The following is an 18,670-nucleotide window of genomic DNA, read 5'->3' on the forward strand; positions in this document are numbered from 1 at the left end:
GACTCTTGCCCAAAGGGTGCTGTTAATGTGGCTGTAGCATGGCCAGAGTGTGTGGAAGCATAGTGACTCCTATGGCACGTGGCACCTGCAGAGGCCACTCCATCGCTGCCCTGGGGTACAGTGTGTTACACCCTGGGGGGGATGTTATACACTTGGGGGTGCATGATCAGCTGCTCCTCTATCAAGATGGTGTGTGTGTCCCTCTTTGCAGCCACCACAGCCTTCACTCATCCCTCTCTCAGCTTCCTAGCCCTTCTGTAGTGCGTATTTTTTGCCTGAATTTTATCATCTCCCCACTGGTAACAGGACCAGCCTCGCAGGATGCCTGTGCAAGGGCTGGGGGCTGGTTGCATGGCAGATCTGGGGGTCCCAGGTCCCCTCCAGGACCCTCGCCACTGTGCCCAGCAGACAGGGTCTGTTCACCAGTGGGATGAACAGACGGGGTCCCGGGACGGGGCTGGAGGTGCTGCGGGACGCTTTGCATAGGGCGGTGGGTCTCTCCTTGACAACCCCCCACGCCGCTGCATCGGGGCGGGCGCACGGGGCGGTGCGGGAGCTGGTGCCCGGGTACAGGGCCGGGGTGACGCAGGGTGCGAGGCGCCGGTGCGCGGGGGCGGGTGGCGGGGCCGGAGGGCGGTGCGGAGTGCCGGGGCCGGTGCCGGGGGCGGTGCGCGGTGCCGGGCAGGGTGCGCGGCGGGGGATGGCGGCGGAGCTGCAGGAGCTGCAGGAGCTGGTGGAGCGGGCGGGCGGGCGGCGGGCCGTGCTGCTGGTGGCCGAGGTGGCAGAGGGGGCCCCGGCGGCGGCCATGCTGGCCGCCTTCGCCCGCGACCTCTTGGGCGACGAGGCGCCGCCGGCGCCGGGGCCGGGGCCGGGGTGCCGGTCCCGGCGGCGGGCGGGCGGTGGGCGGCGGGCGCTGGGAGCGCGGCTGCTGCTGGTGCTGTGCCGCGACGGGGCGGCGCGGGGCAGCGGGGCCCGGGCCCGCCTGCGGGAGATGGTGCGGGACGTGCGCGGCCGCCTGCCCCCGGCACCGCCGCCAGCCGTCGTCGGCGTCCTCCTGCCCGGCGGGGACGGGGAGGACGCGGCGGTGCTGGACGCCGCGCTGCGTCGGCACTTCCCGGCGCCAGGCACGGTGCAGGCGGCCCGGTACAGCCCCGGCAGCCCCGCCGCCCTGCGCGACTGCCGCGCCGCCGCCTGCCGCGGCCTGCGGGCCGCCCTGCAGCACCCCGCAGGTACCGGGGACCGGCCGGGGGGGCGGCGGGTGGCCGGGCCGCTCCCTCCTTCCCTCTCTCATCCGGGGGCCGCGGACTTTTACAATGGGATTTGCCCCTTTTTCCCCTGGGACCTCCTCCTCCTCGGTGGGATCTACCCCATCCAAACGTGATCTGACCATTCTTCATGGGATCTCTCCCCACCCCAATGGGATCTCTTTGACGCTGGTGGGATCAGAGCCTTCCCAATGGGATCTGCCTCTTTCTGGTGGGGTTCCCAGTCCTGGCAGCTGGGGAGGACAAACTTCCCAGCGGGTTGGGAAGCTCTAGAGCAGCTCATGGATAGCAGGGACATGGCAGCTGACAGCAGTGACGTGGCAGCCATTCATGCTTATGGATGTGTGTTCTTGGGGATGCCAGATTGAGGTGCAGCCCTTGCTGTGGGGTGCAGGCAGGACCTGACCTTCCTGTGGGAGAAAGATGCTTGTGCTGTCTTTGCATAATGAATAAGAACAACAGCAAGTGGGTGTTTGGGTTTAAAACCACACGTCTTGTTGGTGACCGGTTTAAGCAACATGAGGATGGCAGGATGAAAGCTGGATGTCGAACCAGCCTTGGGGAACAGCACTTACCCTGGGGCGAAAGGCGAGTCATGTTTGTGTGCAAACCAGGGTGATGGGCAGCTGAGCAGGCTCTGCTCTTGCAGCAGCCACACAAAACAGCCTGAGCTCACTTTCATCTTTGGCACTGCTTGTCTTGGGCCGTTTTCCTTTCCTCCTCCCTTCTTTCATTGTTTCCCACTTTTCCCTTGCTCCCCATCATTCCCAGGGGCTCTGGTGTTCTGCTGTCTTGCTGCCTTTACCCTGAGGGATCCTGGCATTTGCCTGCAGCACCTCATTGACAGGGTCCTCTGGGATCCCTGGGACATGGGGATGGTTGGCTGCAGCTCAGGTGCTTCTTTCCATCAGCTCAGTTCAGAATCCTGGATCTGAGCATTGAGGAGCTTTGAGGTGGCCAGGACCCACTGTGAGGCTGCAGGTCTGTCTTCTGCCAACTCTTTGTACTGTGGCACGCACGATCCCCTTTCCAGCTTCTCTCCTTTCACATGCTTTTGTCTTCCTCGCATTTTTCCTGCTGCAAGAATTTCTGGTGTGCTCCCATACACCAGTGAGCCCTCCAGTTCTGGTCGCAGCAGCCTAGTGGGACAGCAGCTGCAGAGGCAGGAAAACATCCCTGCATACGTGACCTTTTTCTAGCTCTGTGTGTTGCTGGTGCTTGGCTCAGTACATGTATTTTTGCGGCTAGCTGTGGATTTGTCCTTTGTGCAGACGTGGAAGCAGCACAGCAGCCGGCAGTGGAGAAAGAGGAGCAGAAGGAGCTGGAGTGGGTGTTGCAGCCTGTTTGTGTGTGCTTTGTAAGCGTGGTGGGTAGGAGGACTCGGCACCTTGCTTTAATTCACCTCTGATGCTCTGTCTGGTGCTCTTAGTCATTAGTAAGTGTCCCAGGACATGTACTTGTGCTACATGATGCTCATCAGCTGTGGGGTCAACCTTAGGCAGGGGCAACTTCTTTCCATGCCCCTGCGAGCCCTACCTTCCAAAATCTCTATATGGCCAGAGGGATTCCAAGCATCGCTGTACCTCTGGAGAGCTGGGGACCTGGCAGTGCTAGGCACCAGCTTCGTTGCAGCCTGGTTTCCTTCACCCCATGGCTTTCCCCAGAAACAAGGCACAAGGGGAATAATATCTTTAATGTAATGTGAGGGAGGACTGTGGGAAAGATGGGCGTGGGGCTGCGGAGTACCATGCAAAGCAGGTTCTAGGGATGCCACCATAAAAATGTCCTCACTCAGGGCTGAGCTCGGCTTGTTTCCCCTCTTGACTTTGAAAGCAGCTTGTGCTAAGCTGAAAAAAGATGCTCATGCATCTGGATAAGGGTGCTGGGAGGTGTACAGGCTGTAAGGTTCTGTGTACGTGTGCTTGTGCCTGTTTTATTTCAGCCCAGCTTCAAGGCCTCTTCCACACACATCGCTGCTCAGCTCTGCTGTGACAGTGGCTCTGGAGCTGCAGCCCCCCCATGCTGGGAATGTCCCAGACACTGTCATTTGTGCAGTGGAGCCGGGACAGGAATGGCAGTGGGGTTCCTGCATCTCTCAGGTCTAAGCAGGAATGTGCTGGGCTGCAATCTAGCCATGTCTCAGTGGTGTCCAGAGTCCCCGTGCACTGCGAGGAGAGGATGTGTTTGTGGCTGCAGGTTTTAGTTTGTTGACTGGCAGGAAACACTCCCACTGTGAACCCTTTAGTGTCGCAATGGTTTGATAAACCGAAGGACGCTGAAGTGGTTTATCATTTGTTATCTGATTACAAGGTGAAAGGCTGGATGATATTTCAATGGAGATGCTGAACTACTGCTGTTGGAGACCATATAAAATACGCTGGTGTAGTGTTTTACAAGCTGCTCTAGTGTTTTACTATAATGGCTTGACAGCCTGTAGTAACTTGCTGTGACCTTCATTGTCCTCCAGAATAAATACTATACATCAATGGAGGCCACATGCAGTTACAGCTATAGTTTTCAGTGTGCTGCAAGTCTGCGTGTCCAGCAGGTCTCCCTGGGAGGAAGGAATTGCTTAATAAAATGAGGAGCAGTAAATAGGTTGACGTGGCAGAAACTGTGTGATAATACCAAAGAAAAACTTCCTTCTGCAGGAATGCTCTACCTGTGTCAGTCCCCAGCCTCACCACGTGTGCCAGCTGAGCTCCTGCCAGGTTTCTTGCTCGCTCTGGGCTACCGCATCCAGGACGGTTTTGGCAGCGAGGTGGCAAAGTGGAAACCGACACTGGGGACAAATTTCCAGGGCAGCAGAGAGTTTTCAGCCTGAAATAAAGATTGCCAGGAGCTGCTCTGTGTTTTCCAAGGGTGGGCTCTGTGGTATGGACCCGGTTTTGCTGCGAGGAGTTGGGCTTGTGGAGGGGAGACGTTGTGAGTCAGCAGCAGAGAGATAGGGGAGCAGCAGGGCTGACCCGCTGTCAGTCTGAACTTGTCTTCTCTGGTTTATCCAGAAGAGGGGAAAGACAGGGAGAGGTGGAGGCTCCCATCCTTCCTGCGGTGTATTTCTTGGAGACGGAGGAGCCAGAGAAAAGGTCACGAAGAAAAAGCTGCAAACAACATTCATGAAGGTACACCCAGCTCCCTCCCTTGTAATCCTGCTGCGTCTGTCAGAGGTTCCTCACTGACTCCCTGGTGGTCCTGGTGCCCAAATCCCTTGCTGGTGGCCTCCTTAAGCTATTTCCAGCTCCGCAGCTGACATCTCTTCCCTAGCTGTGGCTTGGCCGGAATCTGAAGAAAAACAGCGCACACCTGGCTGCTGTGTTGCTGTCTCCTTGTTTTCTGACCTTTCACATGGCTAAATAAAAACATGCTGGGTCCGGTGCCCAACTACACCCCTGAGATCGCTGCTGAACTACGAAGCACATAGAGGAGGGGAAGCTCCTTCACTGTAAAAAGCATTAAGGTCTGAGAAAACAACTGAAATGTTTGTGCGTCTTTGAGACATGTCATCTAGTCCTCTAGGGTCACAAAATATAAGTGTCTGATCTTGCAGCCACTGCCAGGCAGGTGACACCTCATGGCCACGCAGCTTGTTTTGAGATTGCTGAGACCCCAGGAGGCCAGGGAGCTAGGCCCTGTGCCCCTTTGGTCATAGATCACCCCTGTTTGTTGAAGCAATGTCGAGTTTGTAAAACAAAATTAAAATCAGTTATGAAAAAAATCAGCTGTGCTTAGTTTGTGAGTATATACCAATTACTTTGTCCCGTACTTTCTTTTCATGTTGTTTTAAGTTGCATTTTGCATGAAGAAGGGTTTCCCATTCAGATCTCCCTTGACCTCTCTCTGCTCTTTGCAGATAACCTGCAGAGCCCCGAGGAAGAAGTGGCTCTAACCAGTCTGTCTCCCAATGGAAACTATGAAGAAGCTGCTGGAGACGCGGGCACCTAGAGCTGTTGGGCACCCAGCACAGTCCATGTCCTGGATCTGCACGGTGGATTTGGAGCAGTGGGAGGAGGAGCTGGTGCATGTGCACTCGCCCTCTTCTCTGAGGACCTACCACTCTGGGGAGAAGCTGCTCGGCTTAACTCGCCAGGGTCTTCTGTAGCTGCCGACAGCCTCTGAGGTCCGTGCCAGAGAGCCATCCCTTGCTGCACCTTGCTGCCCAGGGGTGCCTGGAGCTGCTGATGGACACTGGGCTTCTGAGAAGCCCTTTGGGCATGTATCTATCTCATGTCCTGGGCAATTTGATGTGGGGACTTTGGATGTGAAATGCAGCCACCTGCTTGAAGAAAGAGGAACCCTTTCTAATTCTGAGCAAAGTTCCCTGCTGAGATTGCCAGGACTGGCCTCCCTGGCAAACAGATTCTGCTGCCTTGTTTTCCTGCTTTATTGCTGCTTTGAAGTTGTCACCCTCTCTCTAATCAGACAAAAAAAGAGACAAATAACACGGTGGCATGGAGACTGCAATGGGACTAAATATGAGGTCTCGGATCTACCCGCTACTGAAAAGGCTTCAATGTAACTGAGTAACGTGAAGAAATGCAGTAACAGCCCACTGTGGGTAGAAAAGAATAATGCAAAAGATACCCATAGTAATGGCAGCTGGGGTGGAGTGTGGTTTGGGAGCAGGATCCATCCCTCTGGCTTGTCCTGGTGCTCATAGGCTGACTGATGGACTGCCTGGTTTGGAGAGGGTGGCAGACAGACGCTATGGTGTGGCTGATGCTAGATGGGGTGATGGGAGAGGCCCATCTTACCTGGGACATCCCCATGGCCATGTAGTGGCAGGTCTTGGAGGTGGCCTGTAGCATTCTTCTCAATAAGATGTGGCTGCTTCATAAATAAATATTTAAAAATATCTATTTAAGTAGTTCCAAAGGACTGCCTGTAGCCTGTGGGGCAACACAATTAATTACAAATCCTTGGTTTATGAGGAGTATTATTATAATGGTAGGAATACCTTTTTTATTTTTACTTTAATGCAACATAAAACAGGTCTTGTTTTATTTTTAGCACAAGCCGTGTTTTGTTTGTGACTGGCTTTCCATGTGGAGTTTCAGGCCAGAAATTTCAGCCCATCGTGTCCTGCCTACCTCTTCTCTGGGATAGCTGCTGAATTATGGCAGTATATCCTCCATGCACATCTGTCCTTTCTCTCACTCCTTTTTTTTCCCAGTGGCAGCTGAAGTGTCTGCAGTCTTGCCAGCTCCAGCCAGTACTCTCTCCCAGCAGTGTGCCTTCAGCATCTCTCTAGCTCTGGAGCAGGGAGTGGGTTTTTTACCCAGCTCTGCTCATGATCACGATCATCAACATTTTTCAACAAACCATTCTGCTGTGCCTCAGCTTCCCCAACAGTAGGATGGGGACAGCAAGACCTACCTACCTCGCTGGAATAATGACGGTAACGCTTAAGCGGAGCTTAGAAGCTCTTGGGTTTACAGTTGGTCCCTTTTGTGATGGTGCTTTGCCCTTTTGGCTGGGAGAGAGCAGCTGAGGGTGTCCAGGGCATGCTGGCGGGGTCAAGTGGGAGAGGTGGGGAGCGTTTCCAGGTGTTCTCAGCAAGTCTCTGTGTTATCACGCTGCTTGTTTGAATGTGTTGGGATAGTTAGGCTTGGTCTATGTAGGAAAACTTTGCCTTGAAATGCAGCCATAAGGTGCTGTAGCTGCTCCACAAGAAGGTGGGAGGGAGGGGATAGGTGGATGCCAAGTCCCTGTGAGCAGCATTTGGGGAAGCACGTCGCATCTCTTCACAGCAGAAACACTTTCCTGTGTGGATGTGGGCTGGGTAGAGCAAACCTAAGAGAGCTGACATTGGTGACATGCATGACAAGATGCATGTAGCTCTGCAGAGGGGGCACCAAACCCAGTCCCCTTCCAGCCTGCAGGATTTCTGTAGGTTTTCTTTGCTTATGACCAGGTGAAAAATACAACCGTAACCAAGTGACTTAATAAAGTCACTTGGTGTGGGTAGCTGTATTCATGACCCTGGGCTTCAGCACTGAGTAGTAAGTGCGTCTTAGCAAGATGAAGATATCCTCCTGCCCTGTCCCCGGCGTGAGCGTGTAGGTCTGCCATGTGCTGCAGTCCCTCTGCTCGTCTTCACAGCAGAGCCCAGGTTGCTGGGCAGTTATGTACCTTCCTGATAAAGCCCTTGGTCAGGTGAGTCCAGCAGGACTTGACAGTATGATCAGGTGAATCTGTATTTTCTTGCAGTATTTGGCCTTTGCCACCTTGAATTTACCAATGAAGAGCTGGCCCAAGAGCACAGTTTTGCAGTTAAACATATCTTAATGCTACAAATCCAATGGATTTATTTGCTGGTAATTTTAAAGTAAATCATGCAAGTTTACCCTTGCAGTGAGACTTTTGTGGAAGCAGAAGAACTGCCTAGGGTTTAGGAGGTGTGAGTGGGAATACATTTTTCCTTTGATTCAGAAAACATTCATTTTCCTTTGACTGAGGAATAAAAGTGACTTGAATGATTTTTTTCTTTTTTGCTGGGTATGTGGCAGTGCAGCAGATAGTTTTACATGTTTAACTGATTTAATATTAGGGCACTGTTATATTATGTGCTTGCTGTAAAGAATAAAGACATTTAATTTCTGAATTGGAATGTGCTTCAGTTTGTTTTTTGCCATAGTGTTATCCTTAAAGTAGTGTTTTGCATGGTTTAACTGGTATTTCTCTTGATTTAAGTAAAAGGTATATTGGGAGGGAATGGAAGTGACCCCAGTTTATGGTATCCTGAACATCAGCTGAATTAGTCCATGTGCAGCTCAGGTAGGCTGCTCACCTGTGGGCAGTGGGGAAGGCTGGAGACCTTCTCAGTTGTCTAAGAGCAGGGATGACCCTCTCAGCGTTGTGGGTTGGGCTCTGGTAACGTTCATTTCTTTTTATATATATTATATATAATATTATATATAATATTATATATTTTATATATGTATACTGTGTATTATTATATATTCACAAACTGAGGGCATTAGGTTTCCTCGAGGAACTCAAGCCCTTCAGAAAGTATTTTTTCCTATTTGGTAGAAACAGGTAGAAATTAACGCTGCTGAAGTTTGGGCACTTGGCTCTCTCATTGTGCAGCACCATTGCTGTTGAGCTGGATTTTCCTTGGTGCAGATCCACCAGCCTGAATTTCCCACTGGAACTAAAGCAGGAACCAAAATGACTCCATGCTTCTCCACAACTGGAGCACCTTGCGCAGGTGATCTGGATGCTGCCCTGTGCTGCAAAGCGATGGATGGGGAAAAGGATTTGGTGAGGGGCTGTCAGATGCAGCTGTACGTGTGCTTCCCTCTTTAAGGGAGAAACGGGTTTGGCTGAGGCCTTTCCCCACGCTTACAAGGTATGTGAGGAGTCGAGGCCCACAGAAGCGGCTTGCAAGAGGTGGTAAATTCGTGGGGTAAAATCACCAATCCCTGCAATGCCGTGGGACGTGCCTGCGCCCTGAAAGATGCCACCCCGTTGCGGGCAGCCTGTCCTGGCAGGAGGGACCTGCCACCCGCGCGGTGCAGCCTGGCGGAAGAGGGCAGCTGTCTGTCTGGGTACCGCGCAAACAGGGGCATTTACGGCATCACCCGTGGGGATGGGTGCCCTTGGCCCCCGCAGGCCCCTCTTGCCGCCCACAGGAAGGGGAGGGCTGCACCCTCCCAGGCCAAGCATGAGGTGGCCGCCCTGCCGGCCCAGTGTGGGGTCTGAGGAGTGTGGGGTAGGTGAGGACGTCCGTGGGGTCCCGGCTCGCGCTGGTGAGGCCCGCGGGGTGCCTGTGAAAGGGACAGGGGAAGTCATGCGAGGCCCCAGGAGGCAGAGCTGTGTCTCTCGCGCCTGCCTGTTTCTCCGCTGCCCCGCGCAGGCGATCGCCACGGGCACCTTTCCCGGGAGCAGCGGGGTCCTGCCGGAAGGGGTCCTTCGCGGCACTTCCGGGCCGGGCGGCGGCGGAGCGGTAGCGGTGCGGCGCGGACCCCGGGCGGCGGCGACACCACCGCACCTGGGCCGGAGCGGGCCGGACCGGACCCCACCTCCCTCCGCGGGCCGGGCGGGCGGCACCATGATCACCTCGGCCGGTGAGGGAGCGGCGCGGGGCAGCGCTACCCGCCGGGGTTTCGCTGAGTCAGGGCCGTGACTGGGCACCGCCGCAGGCCACGGGGGCGCCGGCCGCAGCGCTCCGTGGGGCCGCCCATCGCGGAGGGTCTACCCCCGCCCCGCTCACTCCTAACTGGTAGCCTCCGTGCGCCCTCGCGGGAGCGGAAGGCCGCCCCGGTGCTCGGCGGCTCGCCACAACTGGCACGTTAAGTCTGAGGTGGGGGGGCTGCCCCATGCCCGGTGCCCGCCCGTGCCGGCCTCCCGCCCTCCCCTGGGTGCTGTGGCGGCCGGAGCGGGGCCGGCTCTCCGTCGGGCTCGGTGGGGACGCGCGGGAGGCAGAGGCGGCTGCCCACCCGCCTGTCCCGGCGCCGCGTCCTCCTGCCGGTGCTGTATGAGGGCACTGTGGCGGCGTTGCGAGCCCCCTGGCCAGCACTGGGGTGCTGCTGCGCCGCGGTTGTGACCTGAAGGTCTTCACACCCTTAGAGTGAATGGCGCAGAGGCGGTATGAAAGCGGTGGGCAGTGGGGGTCTGTAGGAGGCACAACAGGGAGTGAGAAAACGGGGGGAGGCGGACTTGAACTTTGGAAGGGATCAGAAATGCAAATGCCTTGCAGAGGAAGAGCCAGCCTAAAGAGTTGAGGCTTATGAAGTGTATGAGAATTTATATGTTAAAACACTGTTTCTGGATCTACTGAGAACTTTGTAGCGTAAGAAAATACGGGAAGTATTTCCAAAAGTACTCAGGCCAGAAATTAATATGTGACTGGTTGTGACTTTGTGAGAGAAACAGCGCAGAGGATAATAGTCTGTGAGTAGCTTTCTCTTTCTGAACCCTTTGTTTTATGTGTAAGTCTTATTTTAATTGAGGAGAAGTAGGAATACATTTCACAGGGATTTTAAAAAGGTAGAAATGGTATGTTGAATAGGAGTGAGATTGCTTCTTCCTGATAGATCAGGTAAATGCAGGAGCTTATTTAAAAAAAAGAATCATACATTTGGAGTAGAGGTGCAGAAAACAGCTGGAAGGAGTGCTGTGTGGTGGGCTGCTGAACCTGCCTTCCTTGCCTAAGGGCCACATCAGTGCTCCTGCAGTTCTTGTTACTGACAGACGTGGGTCTATCCTGGTTTTAAAAAATCTCTTATAATGGACATTCTATAAACTTGCTTGGCAAAGTGAGTAACTGTCTTACTGTAAGAAAACTTTTCTTATCATCAAACCTCATTATTTGGAGCTCCAAAAAAAGTTGGTCTTACTATTCCTGTTATCTCTGACACAAAGATCAGACTATTCTCTTTCTGCTGGCAGCTGCCCTGTACATGTATGAACTCTGTACCCTCCCAGATTTCCGTAGACTAACCAGTTACAGACCTCCCGTCAACCTTTGTAAGTCCCATTTGTTAGACCTTGTTGTTCTTATTGCTCAGTTCTGAACACCGTGGTTTGTTCATAACTCTTAGAACATAGTGCTCAGCACTGGACGCAGCCATTTGGCTTAGGTGTGTCGGTGCCAAGCAGGGGGAAGGATTACCTCATACCTGCCAAGAAATGCTCTCAAGTACACATCTCAGCATGCAGTTTGGGTTCTCTGCCTCCCACTGCAGCCATATGATATTCTTGATCATGTTTCATCTTAATCCACTGTACTATTCAGATTCCTTTCTATATTTGTACATTTTAGTTTTGACCTGCACGTTCTCCTTTTAGATTTGTTAAGATCTTTTCAAAGCCCTCCAAGAGGCTTACTGGCCTTTCCAATTTGATGTCTTATTTAGATTTCAAAAGGTTATCAATCTATACAACAGATGAAAGATTAAAAGCAGGTGAATTGTGTTGGGCTTTGATCAGATCCTGTTGCAAGCCTTTCAGTTGCATCCTTGCAGCCTGACATCTATAACCATTCTTCCGATGGAGCACCCCAAACTATGAATCTCTCTTTCAGTTATGTCAGTCAAACAATATTTCTGTAGCTATTTGTACAAATGTTCTGGGACAGAGTCAGAAATATTGCTAAAGCTGCGAGATGTGACATCTTAGCCACGAGGCCTGTTTCCTTGGCATGAAAAAAGTTAGGAAGTTTTGACATGAGCTTCTTTATGCCCCTTGGGGAAGTGGGAAGTGACTTGCTAGAAAACAGTCAGCAAACTAGTGATGGAGCTGGAACTAAGACCCAGATTCTCTGAGTTCCTGTCTAATGTTTTCCTCTAAGAAGGATCATCTTTTATAAACAGTGTACCTTTCAGTTATAAATGCTGAACTATTTTATATCGTGTTTAATACAAACTTGCATCTGATCTTCGAATTTTAATACTGAAGATTTCAAACCAGCATTCCAGAGACAGCCTTCTTTTCTGTTCTGTTGGTTTTGAACTAAATAACATGTTCACTTTTGAAATACAGCGAGTCCAAAACTGACTATGATCTTGTTTTACAGCTGGAATTATCTCTCTTCTGGATGAAGAAGAGCCACAGCTCAAGGTAAGCTCATACATCTGGGAGCAAATAACAGCAAATGCATTATGTTGAGAGCTTAAAATCAGAAATGAGTGGAGCTCAATAATTAATACTTGGACAGCAACAGGTGGGCTCCAAATTGTATCTAGGCTGAAAGGAAGGGCTTAAATAACATGACAACAGGTGGCAAACTTCCTTGTTTTGAACATGGATCAAACTGTAGCTTCACATACTGAGATTTCTATTCACCAAAGTTTCCAGCTCTCTGATGATAAAGGGGCTTTGTAACTTAAAAGTGTTCCAGAGACTGCATCCTGACAATGTAAAATTCGAAGCTGAAGAACGTCTCAAGTTTTTAGCATAATTTAAGTGATGTAAAACAAAATCACAGTTACAGTTTTCACTTGGGGAAAAAAAGAATCACAATAGGAGTAGGAGAAGAAAACAGCAACAGAAACTTTACAGTCCACAGAGTATATGAATCCATAGGACAACACCAAACACTCGAAGTGGTGGTGTGTTGATGATGCTCGCTAGTTACTCGGACAGTTAGCACAGCCCCTTTTAGGAGGAGGAGGTACATCTTGTAATATTGGTAATCCTCTAAATGTTTTGCTTGGAGACAGACATAGATGGTGCTAGATCTCAATGAGCCCTGCTTTTGCTCTGAACTGTTTATAAGTGGGCTGATTCTAGTGTGGATATTGTTTATCTGCTAAAGTACTGTGTCCAAATAAATAGAGTTGGCTGGCATAGACCACAGGCCAATTCTATGTGCAGCACAAAGGTTGCCACAAGGACTTTGAAAACGTTGTATTTTAAGGAATTTTACCTATCAGTCATTTTAGCCTGTCGTTCATCACAGAGGGGCCATGGGAAGGAAAATCAGAGTTATCTTACCTGTTAAATGAACAGCCCTTTATTTGCAAAGGACTTGCAAAGATTAGTGAATGCTTGCAAAGATCTTTTAAAGTAGAATTTGCTATTGAAATTAGTCACTGTTTATGATACCAGTCTTAGGTGGTACTTAATTTTTACTGGGGAAAGCTAGTAAATGCATTTTTTTATGTAATAGAACTTTTTATTATTTTTTGTAGGAGTTTGCTCTTCACAAGTTGAATGCTGTTGTCAACGACTTCTGGGCCGAGATCTCTGAGTCAGTGGATAAAATGTAAGAGAAGACACTTATTACCTCAGGGTGTGCTGCTTGAAAAGAACATGAGATGTGAAGTGGATGTAGTTCTGGTTTCTTGATACTGGCTAGTACAGCATCTAGCTCCATATTTTCTGGAAAGCACTAATATAAGTGTTGGAGCTGTAGTTCGAAAGATGCAAGTTTGGTCAAGCTCTAATGTGGCCTTAAAGAGAACTGAACACACAGAGCTGATGCTCTTCTCTCTCTTCTTTGCAGTGAAGTTCTCTATGAAGACGAGGGCTTTCGGAGCCGGCAGTTTGCTGCTCTAGTTGCTTCTAAAGTTTTTTACCACCTGGGAGCTTTTGAGGAATCGCTGAACTATGCCCTGGGAGCAGGTGACCTCTTCAATGTCAATGACAACTCAGAATATGTGGAGACGATCATCGGTAAACAACTGTTGCTGCAAAAGAAAAGCTCTTGTGTTGTCAAAACTACTGTAATTTTGAGATTTTAATTGATTTAGCTGGTTTTCTCCATATTCCTCTTCATCATAGAATAGTTTGGGTTGGAAGGGACCATTAAAGATCATCTAGTCCAACCCCCCTGCAATGAGCAGGGACATCTTCAACTAGGGCAGGTTGCTCAGAGCCCCATCCAACCTGACCTTGAATGTTTCCAGGGATGGGGCATCTACCATGTCTCTGGGGAACCTGTTCCAGTGTTTCACCACCCTCATTGTGAAAAATTTCTTCCTTAGATCTAGTCTAAATCTACTCTCTTTTAGTTTAAAACCGTTACCCCTTGTCCTATTGCTATAGGCCATGGTAAAAAGTCTGTCCCCATCTTTAAGTACTGAAAGGCTGCCATAAGGTCTCCCTGGAGCCTTCTCTTCTCCAGGCTGAACAACCCCAACTCTCTCAGCGTTTCCTCATAGCAGAGGTGTTCCACCTCTCTGATCGTTTTTGCGGCCCTTCTCTGGATGCTCTTCCTCTCCTTGTATTCATTTAAACTGATGATGCAGCTAATTTTACCCAGTTTATTTGTGCTTGATTCTGTAATGGAACTGACTTAGGAGTTTCGGCATTTTTTTTTCCTATTCTTAACCCTTATTCTATTGTGAGTTCCTAATAGGAAAATTGCTTTGGCTGTTTATTGTTCTTTCTCTCATTTGTGTGCTAATGTTGTTATCAATTTCAGCATAACTTTGGAAATAATAATAATAATAATAATATTTGCAGATAGAATGTGTATATGCACAGACACATCTGGTCTCAGGTATCTTCAGGTATCTTCATCTATAAAAAAACCTGCAAACATCTAGGAAGTTGACCTCCCCCCTGCCATATTTGTTCAATATCTTTTCAGCAAAATGTATTGACCACTATACCAAGCAGTGTGTGGAGAATGCAGAGCTGCCAGAAGGGGAGAAGAAACCTGTTGATGAAAGGCTAGAAGGAATAGTGAACAAAATGTTCCAGCGGTGCTTGGATGACCACAAGTACAAGCAGGCCATTGGCATTGCTCTAGAGACACGCAGGCTGGACATCTTTGAGAAAACCATCCTCGAATCGGTATGTGCAAGAGACAAGAGGTCCGTGTAGCTAGTCTCTTCCAGATGTGGATCCAGAAGTGAAGTGCAGGATCAATGTTGCTATGGAACTGTTTTTGTATGAACAGAATAAAAGATGGAACTGAGGGACATGAGTTTATGCAAAGGGTGAACAGATGCGGGAGTGTTTGGTTCAACATGTTTATGGAAGGCTATCCCTATCACGCAGGGCTATCAAGTGTAGCGAGACGCCCACCTTTAAGAATTCCCTGAGTGGCAAGTTGCTGGGGGAATATTTCTAGGAAGCCTGGCTATGTGCCCTCTTTAGGTATTCCCTGCCAGCTACTAGCAGATATGATACTGGCCTAGGCTGACCTTAGGTCTGGCATAATGCAAGAACAGCTCTTTTATTTTCTTGTGCCTGTCATCTCCTGTAATTCACTGTGGGAAGGGATCCTTAGGGTTAGGTAAGTGATTTATCTATGGCAGGTAAGACAAAACAAAACAATCCAGTAGTTGGGTGAGCTACTCTTAATTTTCAGTAAGTGGCTGTGTGCAGTCTTAGCCTGCCCTGACTGCAAGGCAGTACAGTCTGGCTTGAACATCTTTCACTGAAGGTTTAAGGTAAGTCATGTTAGCTAGTAATGGTGGTAAGAGAAGTGTGCCAGTAGTTGTTTGCAGCAGCTCAGGGGTTGTGTGTAATCTTGTTATGCTGCAGTATCTCAATCCTATGTCAGATGCATGGTTTAAATCCTTTCAATTTTACCACTTTACAGTATGTAGCTTTCCCATATTTTTGGATGTCTGCCATTTCTGTATATGGGAGTAATAATCATAAAGCATCCATCTTGCTTTCTCTGTTCTGTTTGCTGTCCTTGCATTTATTTACTTAATTGCCCATTATAAATACCTCGTTTTAAATTACCTTTCTGAAGTTTAGTAACTGAATCTGTTTCTCAGTCTCTAGCAAGAGATAGGCATGTTGGGGATCTTTTCTTGATGCATTGTTTGTTTTGCTGACATATTATGTTAGTGCAGTGAATTTCACTGCATTTGAGCATGAGTATTTGAACAAGAAAGGTGAAAAAGGGGAAATAGGTATTGAACTTTTAAATGAATCTTTTGTATGTTTTAAATACTGAATTAGATACTGGTCCCGTACGTTTTTGGTAGTATTTTTCTTTAAACTGCAATACACCTGCATATAAGCTTTTCTGAAAATGGGAAATGAAACTGGGAAGGTTTATACATGCGTGTCTTTTGCTCTGCTTTTTAAAGTGAAAAGGAGGTGGCTCTATAATTTCTAAATCCTGTTTGTGATTCCAAACCCACAGTTGATATCCCTGAATTTAATTTCAGAATGATGTTCCTGGGATGCTCGCCTACAGCTTGAAGCTCTGTATGTCTTTGATGCAGAATAAACAGTTCCGTAATAAAGTCTTGAGAGTTCTAGTTAAAATCTACATGAATCTGGAGAAACCAGACTTCATCAATGTGTGCCAGGTAAACCTCTGGTGGTGTTTCAAGATGAATCAAAAGTTACTCTTCTTCAGATGTGTTTGACTTGACATCTACCTGATCTATTTTTTTATTCGGTTAAATATCCTTTCATAGTTGCGTGCTTCAAATACGTATCAAAGTGAGATCAACTTGAAAAAGAGATGCAAATATTGCACATTTGGTCAATTTATTGAGAAACAAACATGTTCAAAGGCGGTTTGGGGACGTAGATAACTGACAGAATATTTCAAGTCTATGTAGGGAGTATCAGGTGGTAGGGTTCACAGCTTGGAATTTTATTTATTCGTCAGAAGAACATTTACAGTGCTTTGTTTTTTGGTAAGCCATTGTCTGAAAGTGTTTAGACAATCTGTTATGAAGTTACTCAGATGTTCTCAGGCCTTTGCTGGTCTTGGTATGTCATGTTCATGTGATGCAGGAGTGTTAGGCCTGTTCTGTTTAAGTTGAGACTGATGCTTCTTTAATGTGCTTTTGAAATTTCTGTGTTTAGTAGGACAACATTGTTAGCTTCCAAAGATAAAGCTGCAGAAATAGGAAGGCTTGAATGTTGTGTCTTGAATTTGTAATACTTTGATCTCATTTTTAAACTGACCTATGAAAACTCTTCAAAGGCTCATATATCCCTTATGAGAGAGGGAGAGTTTTTCTTTCTTTGAAGGGGTGTTTTGTGGAAGCAGCAGATGAAGGGATAGGGGAAAAGGGGTGTGACCTCGAGTAGTGTTGGTTTTTCATTCTGAACTATATAATGTCTTCTGATAATATTTTTTTTTTTCTTGTTCTTGCCTTCCTCCTGCTCAGTGCCTGATATTCCTGGATGACCCACAGGCTGTGAGTGACATCTTGGAAAAACTGGTGAAGGAAGATAACCTTCTCATGGCCTACCAAATTTGTTTTGATCTGTACGAAAGTGCTAGCCAGCAGTTCTTGTCTTCTGTGATCCAGAATCTCCGCACAGTTGGCACTCCCATTGCCTCTGTACCTGGATCCACCAACACTGGCACCGTCCCTGGATCAGAGAAGGACAGGTGGGGTTACAGTCCTGCTCTGATGGAGCCTCCCGTTCTCTGTGTGGATGCCCCATTACAAGCAATTGAGTTAGTGCCCTTCATTTAAGTCAGGGTAATAGACAAGACATGCTATTTGCTGAGGTCAAAATTGTATATTGCCAGAATCCACTGTTTGAAAGAATGCATTTTCCTGTGCAGTTACTGTGGCTTAGCTAATGAGCAGTAATTCATTAAGCTATAGTGTGAATTGCTCGGGAGCACTCTGATGTTTTGTGGTCTTTGCTGCAACTGATAAAGCTAAGAAAGGGGAGTGTTCAAGCAAAAAGCTCATCGCAGCTATGTGCAAATTTGGTTTCATATTGTAGCTTGTGGTCTGCTACCTGCTTGTGGGAAGAGTGAGCTCAGATGGTACTGTAGTGTTATAGACCCTTTTGTGCTTGCAGTTGAAAAGAGCTAGTTCAAATCTAGTCTGAGTTTTGTTGAAGTTCTGACATTTAAAACTTGTTCAGTGATAACATCACTGGATCTTAGCTACAGGAAGCTTCTGTTAAGAAAACCAAAGTTGGCACTTGATCTTCTTTATTTTTACTTTTGATGGCTTACAGGTAACTGACATAAATAGTTTTGCTTTAAACCTCTGTTTTTAGAGGATTGGCTAATCCAGGCTAAGGCTGCTGCCCAGCTCAGGGCCCGTGTGGAAGAAGTTTTTGCTCCCACTGCTCTTTAATTGCCAGAGCTGTCGTGTCTGTACACAACCTGATCCCTGCTCTGTCTTTCATAGTGTGCGATGGAGAATGCTGCTTAGATCAAGGCTGGTTAAATATAAGGGCTTATGCAGCTCGGAAAAACTGGGTCGAAATGCTTTTGATCAGTGATATGGGCATTCTCCTCTCTTCTTTTCCAGTGAAATAAAAGGAATGGCACAGAATAATTTGTAAGCCAGGCTGTGAAGCAAGCACAAGGTGCTAACAGCTTAATAGCTTTTGTTTCCATTTGAACACTCTGGCATCAATCCTGATAGTGATGGGCTCAAGTCTTCTGGATGAGGATATAATTATCCTTGCTGCTGAGTTGTTGACCTTGTTTTCTCACCTGTCTCTGCCTGTTCATTCCCTACAAGCATCTCTTTTTTTTTTTTTTTTCTTAAATCCCTCTAGATGGATTAAGAGGGTAGGGTTTTCCAGGCCTTTGTCTTCAAGCTCCTTGAAAACTGAATTGGGGAGGAGTTTGCTTCTCAGCTGTGACCTCCAGGTAGTCAGCCCTTGTTCTGTCAAAGTCCTGTTTCCAGTCATCATCTCCAACTCCCAGGCTACTCTTTCAGGACAGTGTTAGCCATAATTACAATTACAGTGCTTGGCTAGTTATGAGTGATGAACTGGGCTGCATGTTTCATTTTTATTTTATTTCAGTGAGGCTATGGAAGCCGAAGAGAAACCAGGAAGCACATGTGCAGGGAAGTCTGCAGAAATTGTGAGTGTCATTTCCAAAATATGCCTTACTTAGTTTTTCTTAGTGTGTTCTATTTGAATCTCCAGGGTTGTTAGATTGGTGTGGCTATTGAAGAATGGAGTTCTACTTCTGTCTTGGTTAGAGAGAAGGTGACAGATGCTCTCTGAGGACCAAATATCTGACAGTCTGAAAGTGCAGCAGTTCA

The 18,670-nt window shown here is 48.4% G+C and overlaps 2 protein-coding genes across 2 annotated transcripts in view; both read left to right on the forward strand.

The window, feature by feature from the left end:
* Positions 1–700: 700 nt before the first annotated feature.
* On the forward strand, positions 701–5,207 carry LOC309408148 (uncharacterized protein C2orf72; the record flags this gene model as incomplete). Its single annotated transcript, XM_082003900.1, has 3 exons — positions 701–1,229; positions 4,271–4,387; positions 5,116–5,207. 3 exons carry the CDS (start codon positions 701–703, stop codon positions 5,205–5,207), a joined length of 738 nt encoding a protein of 245 aa, XP_081860026.1.
* A 3,724-nt stretch (positions 5,208–8,931) lies between these two features.
* The window catches only part of PSMD1 (proteasome 26S subunit, non-ATPase 1), a gene marked incomplete at its 5' end in the record, with an annotated part of 76,500 nt that continues 66,761 nt past the window's right edge, over positions 8,932–18,670 (forward strand). The window contains 9 exons of the mRNA XM_082003463.1: positions 8,932–9,334; positions 10,632–10,736; positions 11,785–11,828; positions 12,902–12,975; positions 13,216–13,385; positions 14,305–14,510; positions 15,848–15,991; positions 16,808–17,034; positions 18,426–18,486. Of these exons, the coding sequence (XP_081859589.1) occupies positions 8,932–9,334; positions 10,632–10,736; positions 11,785–11,828; positions 12,902–12,975; positions 13,216–13,385; positions 14,305–14,510; positions 15,848–15,991; positions 16,808–17,034; positions 18,426–18,486 (1,434 nt within the window). The remainder of the gene's footprint in view (positions 9,335–10,631; positions 10,737–11,784; positions 11,829–12,901; positions 12,976–13,215; positions 13,386–14,304; positions 14,511–15,847; positions 15,992–16,807; positions 17,035–18,425; positions 18,487–18,670) is intronic.

This window comes from Phaethon aethereus, assembly GCF_964289735.1.
Source record: "Phaethon aethereus genome assembly, chromosome: 9".
Classification (NCBI taxonomy): Eukaryota; Metazoa; Chordata; class Aves; order Phaethontiformes; family Phaethontidae; genus Phaethon; species Phaethon aethereus.